Source organism: Larus michahellis, chromosome 1, assembly GCF_964199755.1.
Source record: "Larus michahellis chromosome 1, bLarMic1.1, whole genome shotgun sequence".
In the NCBI taxonomy this organism is placed as follows: Eukaryota; Metazoa; Chordata; class Aves; order Charadriiformes; family Laridae; genus Larus; species Larus michahellis.
Window position 1 is genome coordinate 192831894 of NC_133896.1, and position 7656 is coordinate 192839549.

The 7656-nt window shown below is 41.7% G+C and overlaps 1 protein-coding gene across 1 annotated transcript; it reads right to left on the minus strand.

Annotated features, from left to right (window-relative positions):
• Positions 1-311: 311 nt before the first annotated feature.
• Positions 312-5241, minus strand: C1H13orf42 (chromosome 1 C13orf42 homolog). The gene is made up of 3 exons (XM_074573030.1): positions 4828-5241; positions 1378-1525; positions 312-553 (listed from the first exon to the last, which is right to left on the minus strand). Exons 1-3 carry the CDS (start codon positions 5239-5241, stop codon positions 312-314), a joined length of 804 nt encoding a protein of 267 aa, XP_074429131.1.
• Positions 5242-7656: the final 2415 nt, after the last annotated feature.

A 7656-nucleotide genomic window follows, 5' to 3' on the forward strand; every position in this document is an offset into this window, starting at 1 on the left:
AAGAAAAATTACTGCACCAGGCAATATCTGAATCATTGCTTTCAATAACAGCACTAGAAGAAAGGCTTGTCAAGTTGGAGTTCCCCCCCAAGCTGAATGACAAAGCAGTATTGTTAGGCACAATGAACTCAATGAGTTAAGAGTCCAACATTGGAATAGCCATGGCTCAAAATATGTCCGACACAAAGAACCTTCAGTGACTGCACATGTCATTTCCAGAGTGTGACAGATGGGTCAGAGGTAAAAAAAAAAGCAAGTCTTACATTCCTTATTTCATACATCCTGTCTTCAGCTGAAGAGGGAATATTCTTTCAATATTCTTTCTTACGTGTTTTGGGCTTAAATTTTAAAGTGCTATATGCCCCTTCCACAGCTTTGGGCAAGTACATGGGATGTCTTTCCAACCTCTTCCTAGAGCCAGTGGTTCTCCGCTGGCTGTTTCTTTGAGACTGGTTTGCAGCCTTTGCTGATTGGGCAGTGTCTTGTGAGTATCTCCGGGGAGCACGAAGGATCCAGTTTGAATGCAAACTGTGTTCACTTGTGCTGGTAGCAACTGAAAGACAGAAGATAATCTGGTGTTAACAGTTTGCCAATGATATTTTTACACGCACAGTGAGAGAACAGGGTTCCTGCTGGGTCCTTCCTGGAGGTAATGCTGAGAAACCAATGTGGTTTCTCTGCAGGATGTTGCCTGGGATGGGATTTATCTTATCTAGTATTTCAATGCCTGCAGTGTAAATACATATGTCAGAGCTAGTCCCTTTATACACACTTTTAAGGCACAGCTAATTTCACCTGTTTCAGGTATCCACCTTAGCCTAAACCAAAGAAGAGAAATGTCTATTTCTCTCCACCGATTATACAGGATAAATGATGAGCTCAGATGGGCACATCTTCATTTAGTTGTGCAATCCCATCCATTCTGGTGGAAACATACCATTATTTAGCCTAATCTCTAAATGACTTCTTTTTTTCTGGTTGGAGAGAAAACATCCAGCTATTTCTCAATGAGAAAAATGAAAAACAGATGAAGAAAAAAATATCTTTATATTTTTTACAGTTCTCCAAATACAGTTCGTGGTAGGGATGAAAGGGTAAAATTCAGCTCTGAGCAGAAGGCAACCACTATTCCAGCACAACACACGCTACATTTGCTCATGTAATGGCCACGCATAAAATAGTTGCATCCTTTCAATGGGGAACAAGCAATGTATTACTGTAGTTTCACATATTGCATGTAATGGTCCTAGATTTGGGAAGCAAAACTTGGAGGAAAACTGTGCCCATTAAATAAACAAACACATTCTTACAATGCCACTCCTCCCTCTATCCTCTGCACACCAAAAATAATCATATTTTGGCTGGTTTATACTGCACCATCAAAATCAACATCCACATTTGGCAGATCCACATCAGGAACTCTCCGCCACCTCTCTGAATCCAGGTCCGCAATAATTGAGTCGAAGTAAGCTATTGCTTCTCTTACGTCTGAACTGGACTGTGGGCCTTTTCTCTCCATGGATGCCTGTTGATCAGATAGGGGGAAAAAGGAGTTAGCGAGGGGGTGGGCACAATGACTTCTTAATGAACAAACTGTGTAAGGAAGCTGCAAAAATTGTATTTGATTCCATAATTCAAGCTGTCAGAAAAGGACACAGGTCCAGACGACTCCACAGTTTGCAGTCGTCAAAGAAAGCAGGACAGCAGTCTAACAAACATCCATCTTGTTACATGCTCAACACCAAACATCTTCCGCTTGGGCACTGCTAGCCAGGTATTATAAAATCCCTCAGAATCCCTGTATCAGGCCATTTAATTAGGTGGCTAAGTGACAGCTGGGCTTTGTACTCAAATTTATTCTACCTAGCAGTAGGCACCTAATGAGACGCACATTAGAAATGTAGTCATGAGGGGTTCCTTCTGTAATTAATGCAGGGCTCCAGTACCTTCAGAAGATGAGTCAGACCCTAGGTAGGCTGAATTCCCCTCTGCAGGCAGCTCTTTCTCTTAGCTGAAGAGGGATTGTGGGGTAACTCGGTTACTAATTTAAGCATCTTATTAAAATGCCTAGGTTAGGTGAAACGAATCCAAATCTAAATTGCTGAAGTCTTTTTGAAATGGAAAAGGACTGTGTGTGCTAAAATATGAGTCATTCAACACTGTGATAATTCCCACAGGAAAGCCACAGGGTTTAAAATTAGGAGCCTGTCTTGATAAAAAAGCAAATGCCTGTCTATAAATGCTGAAGCAGTCATAAAGCCTCGGTGAGCAATTCTGTAGGTCCATGTGGGATGAATACTTCCTGCCAGGCTCTACCTAATAAAGGGCCATATATTCTCCCTGCCAGTCCAAGCTAGGTGTATTGCCAGGCAGCAATACCAAGTCAGAAAATTGCTACCTTGGGTTTCAAACGTGCAAGCAAAGGATACATGCTGTACCACACCTCTGAAGGACCGGCTTGCTCCCTGTTCTGTGGAGGCAGAGAGATGAGCTAGCTTATCCCCCTCCTGACATTATGGGTTGACTGACATCCTCCGAAGTGTGCTAAAGGATAGCTGCTACCACACATCTACTGAAAATAATGATTGCTATCATGACTAAGCCCTTATTGGTTAAAAGGCGTTTTAAAGAAATGCCTGTGTACTTCCAGCATCTGACACGCCTCTCTTTTCTCTCACTAGACCCAACTGGCAAATTTTGAATCCACAATCAACATGTAGTCCAGGTCCTAGGGATCTTTGGATTAAACCTCCCATGGGGACAGGGTTGCCTGGACAAAGTACCTTCCCATTAATCATGCAGCAGGTAGGAGAAAGAAGTGAATTTCCACTGACAGATAATTTAACACAAATGGGTAGTTAGGGACAAAACCATTCAAGCCTGGTGATAAGACGAACCCTGCAATCTGTGAACATAAAATTTGTAGTTAGGAAGCAGAGTATTCTGGCTATTCTAGAAGTCTTCTTGTCCTCTCCTTAATTTTTGCAAAGCCAGGGCTGTGCGGCTGTGACCCTGCCATTTGTGTCGGCAAGAATGACTCATACGGGTGGCATATCCTGCTGACATTCCTGCCTGCTCCTGAGGGGACAATGGCTTGTGGAGATAGCATGCCAGCCAGTACCAGGGCTGTTCATACATAAGACCTAGCTGGCCACAGTCAGATGACAGCACTCTTAGCCTCAGCCTGTGGGAGATTGACTTGTTTGCCAAACCTAAGTTGAGCTTTTGGCATTTTTCTTAAGCAGTATTTTCAGTGGCAAATCTCAGAAATTCACAACTCTACACGAAGCCTAGTTGTGCAGAATCTATCTCCCACCCTCCTGGTCCATGGTCTTAGTACCCTTTTGCATTCATTTTTTCCAACCTGATAATGGTTAGTCGTGTACTGCTCTGCTGTAAATCTCCCCTGCCTCAAGCCAATCCTGGTGTGACGGTGCACAAAGTCAGTTCACAGACTGTATCTATAGTGTTGAGATTCATCTCCTGGCACCTGGCACCACCAGGCCACTCTCCTATACCTAAGTTATTCCCTTTGGATGTTTCCCTGGCCTTAAATAGTAATGTCTTTATAAAATCTATCTTCTCCAGCCCACTGAGCTGAGTATTGTTTCCTACTATTACTCCTAGCTTCTGAGAGTCACCATTCAAAGCCTTAAAAAGACAACATAAAGCCCAATAAAAGCAAATGAAAAATTCCCACTGACTGAATGGGTATTGCGTCAAAATGTAAAATTAGAAAATGTGGTATCTAGTCCTAAACACGTGAGCCTTGTCCTTTGGTTACGCAATGCCTGCAACAGAGCTCAGCTTCAGCCATTGACATTCTGCTGTGACAGAATATCCAAATGTGGCAATAACTTTTTTGGTAAAGTCTACCTGGCCTAATCAGTAAGTCAGCCATACATCCCTTCTTCCCACCATGCCCATTAGTATCCAGTTTAAAGACTCCACTGGGTAATCTGTGAGTCTGCTGTCAAATTCATGTTCGTGGTCAAGTTACCTAAACGGATCCCCCCACCTGCTGCAATCCTTTCCTTTATCCTCTCTGAATCAAGCCTAAAGTCATATTAATGACTGAACTTCTAGTGACATGCAATCTATAAACTGCAACCAGGAGGAAGCTTTGCAATGTTTTTCTCTCTAGGATACATAGAAATAGTCTGCACCAAAGATGATATTTCAATTTTATTTTTGTGGTATTATTACAGTAAAGGGTGAGGAATTTTACTGCCTCAAAATGACCTGCCAACTTATTAATTAACAGAGAAAGGAACACTTAAGAATTCCTCATGCTCTACATCCTATCAGTAGAGCTTGCTAAATGTAGCACTGACAAGCTATCTGACCAGTCAGAAAAAATGCTATTTGTTTCAATGAATTTACAGTTATTTTGTGTAAGTAATTTTATGCCTATAAAAAGGCTGCCAGTAAATCTGGAGATTACTGTGCTTGTCAGTCATTAACAGCTATAATTAACCATAGTGGAGAATTCTGAGGCCCTTAAGTAGCCTGTCAGAGTACTGAGAACAGCGCTCTCTTTCATAACATGTTTTTAGATACTTCCCATACTCTTATACCTCTTTCCTTCTCCTATTTTCTCTCCCCCCACACAAACATAGATATATACATTTCTTTCCATGAGCAGTCATTCACAGTTAATTTCACACCACTCAGAAAGAATCTTAAGGTATGTAGCAGCATTTCAAATGATCTAACAGTAAAAAGACAACCAGCTGAGACCAATAAAGCAGAAAAACAACATAGGTCATACAGTTAATTGCTTCATGGCTTAAGACCAAGCACATGGCAAAAGCTCTTAGGAATTACCTTAGAAGACTCTTTGGAAGGAGGTGGAAGAAATGACTTCTTTCCAGTTTTGGATGATTTTGTGGACATTGGGGAATCTGCAGCCATATGCATCGATTTCAAGTTATTGATGTTGTCAAGATATTTTTTCCTCAAGGCTAACAGATCCTGTAAGTACTTCAAGCAGTCCTGAGTCTTAGAGTACATCCAGTCTCTGTCCTCCTCTTTTGGCTGGAAACAAGAGTCGATGCTGGTTGTACTTTTGCATTTTTTTAGTGGTTCACTAACTTTTTCCTGCTCACCTCCAAGGACGTACATAGAAGTGCTGCGGATCAATCTCACTGCAGAACCTGTGCCATCACAGTAAGGGATGTCATCTGTCACATTTCTTCGGTGGGAGTTAGGGTGAAATATAGAATGGATCTTTTTGAACATAGTGTGTCACTTCCTCCCCTTTATACCTTTTCTCTTTCAGGTCCTTAATTTAACCCTAGATCTGGTAATCGGCAGCTGTTACTCTTGCCCTCGACAGTTGGAAAATTTTGCCACTTACTGTAATGAGCAGTAAAAAAGCCCCTATTGCTGCAAAAATTGCTTTCAGCCTAACACATTGTGAAGAAGATGATGGTATCGCAGAAGCGTGTTTTCTACTCCATTTGTGTCAGGGAAATAGCTTTCTCCTTTCCTCCGTTTAAAATAGAGCACAGGACGTCCAGTACCATGCTTTGACCTTTTACTTGACTGCCGCTCCCCCCAAAAAACATCAGCATGGAGGCAGAAGTTCCCTCTCCCGCGCTTCCTCCCCCGCGCTGCTCTGTCCCCGCCGTGCCGCCCCCGCGGGCCCCGCCGCCGCCGCCCGGGCGCTGACCGTGGTGCTGAACCTCTCCCGCTCTCCAGCCGGCATCCACCCGCTTCCCCGGGGCGAGGGCCGGCAGCCCCGCAGGCCTCTGCCGGATGCTTTTTTTGGGGAAGAGCTGGTTGAGATCAGCCTCGACAGGGACAAAAGTCTGAGTGGGGAGAATAGTTTCTGTCGGGTGGAGTTCAGCTGCTGAAAGAAGTCGCTCTGGGTTTCACCCGACGGTAACCAGGAGATGGCTACAGCTACCCGATACCACGGCACTACTAGGAACAAAGCCGATTCAGATGTCAGGCTCTGTTACACTCAGTACAAAGATGCCCTGTGTAAGGGATGCTGTAAAATAAAACACTCTTCCAAAGTACTCATCTGGCAAAACATAGCAGACAGAAACTAATGCATTTGTATCTTTCCACAGTAGTTCTTATAGATTAATGCAAGAACATTTAATACAGTGGTTTTGATGACTGTTTTTTAGCTGAGAGCTACTGAGAACATTGACTATTATTGGCATATTTGAGCATTTTTAGTATTTGTGACTGTGTGACAACATAATACATACTTTATAGATAAGTAGATAGCGAATTTGGTCAGTTCTCACCACTAAGACAGTCAACAACTTTTTAAAAGCAAGTAGGAATGTCCAGATTTACCATATTCAAAAGAGTTTTCACAATTCACCCTGCTCAAGCATTGAGTCCTTGAGAAGATAATTCTTTTGAAAGCCCATGGATATCACCCTGCAGGCTCCACTGAGCAAATTTATGCTCTTGCCACTGGAAGTGCCAGTTGAAGGTTTAGGCATCCTAAGAGCTGTAGGATCTCCACAAGAAAGATAGGTTCTAATATAAATTTGCATCCATTCCCTCAGTAACTCTGATTTACTGGATACTAAACATATACTACAACCATCTTAAAACATGCATTTTGTTCCTTTTACTTATAGCTAAAGTTGAAATGTCCTTATAAATAAAAATTGTGACAAACTACATTTTTTTGCCACTTGTTCAGCTTTCTAATACTGTCATAGACATGATTCCCACTGCAGCTGAGAGCAGCCTAGAGATCGTTCTGAAACAGCTGCTTGAGATCTAGTACCTGTATAGAGGTATTCCATTATTGATTATCTCCAAAGTCCTATTCAATCTCACAGCTATGCTAGCATAAACCATTAGAACTATGAAAAAAAGATGAGATCTCTCCCCATAATTACATGTCTCAGATGGAGAAAGTTTCTGCTTAACAACACAAGCATAGAATAATAATAATTCCATCTACAGATTGATTTGATTTTCAAAGCAAAAGGCTGCAAGGGGATTTTAATTTATTGTCCTGAATGAGTGAGGTAAATATCTGTCATAGTCATTCTAGTCACTAAGTAAGTTATGAAAGTGAGATTGTTCCAGAGTAATCCTATTAAAAATTACTTAGATTTGCTACATGGGATACTGGTCTTTGGTTATAGACATGATATAAAACCAGTGAGCCTCGAGAGGCACTCTAAGTGACCTCATAGTCACAAAACATGTGATTCAAGAAAATCAGTGGGAGCTCAAGGAATTATTGACAAAGACTTGAGTCAGCAAGGTCAACAGGAACTTCACTGACCAACTGCTTATATGATCAGACATTACCTTTCAATACCAGCTTGATTTCTAAGCTCATCTGGACTTACAAAGAGCTACAGGGTAAAGAAAAAAAAAGGCAAAACAAACAAAAAAAAAACACACAAAAAACCCCCCCACCAAACACCAAGATTCTGTTCATGAAACCACAGAAAAAGATATACCTGTTAAGAGTAAATCTGATGATATACACTGTGATTTGAAAAACATTTCATATGGGCCATAGATTTTCTTACCCTGCTTCAATTAAGTACTTAAAACATATGCTGACATCTCACCGATTTTAAAAAAGCTTTCAAGCTCCTAAGAGGGTTCTCAATTTCAAGCATGTTATTTCCTAATTTTTAATAAAGCTTGCTGGGCCACAGT

What these genes read in the sequence shown, in the direction of transcription:
- C1H13orf42 (XM_074573030.1), bottom strand. Translation starts at nt 5,241, where the DNA reads ATGTTCAAAAAGATCCATTCTATATTTCACCCTAACTCCCACCGAAGA. An exon ending in CTTCCAAAGAGTCTTCTAAG is followed by an intron (nt 1,526 to 4,827) that starts GTAATTCCTAAG and finishes TCTGATCAACAG; the next exon opens with GCATCCATGGAGAGAAAAGG. An exon ending in TGTGGATGTTGATTTTGATG is followed by an intron (nt 554 to 1,377) that starts GTGCAGTATAAA and finishes TCTGTCTTTCAG; the next exon opens with TTGCTACCAGCACAAGTGAA.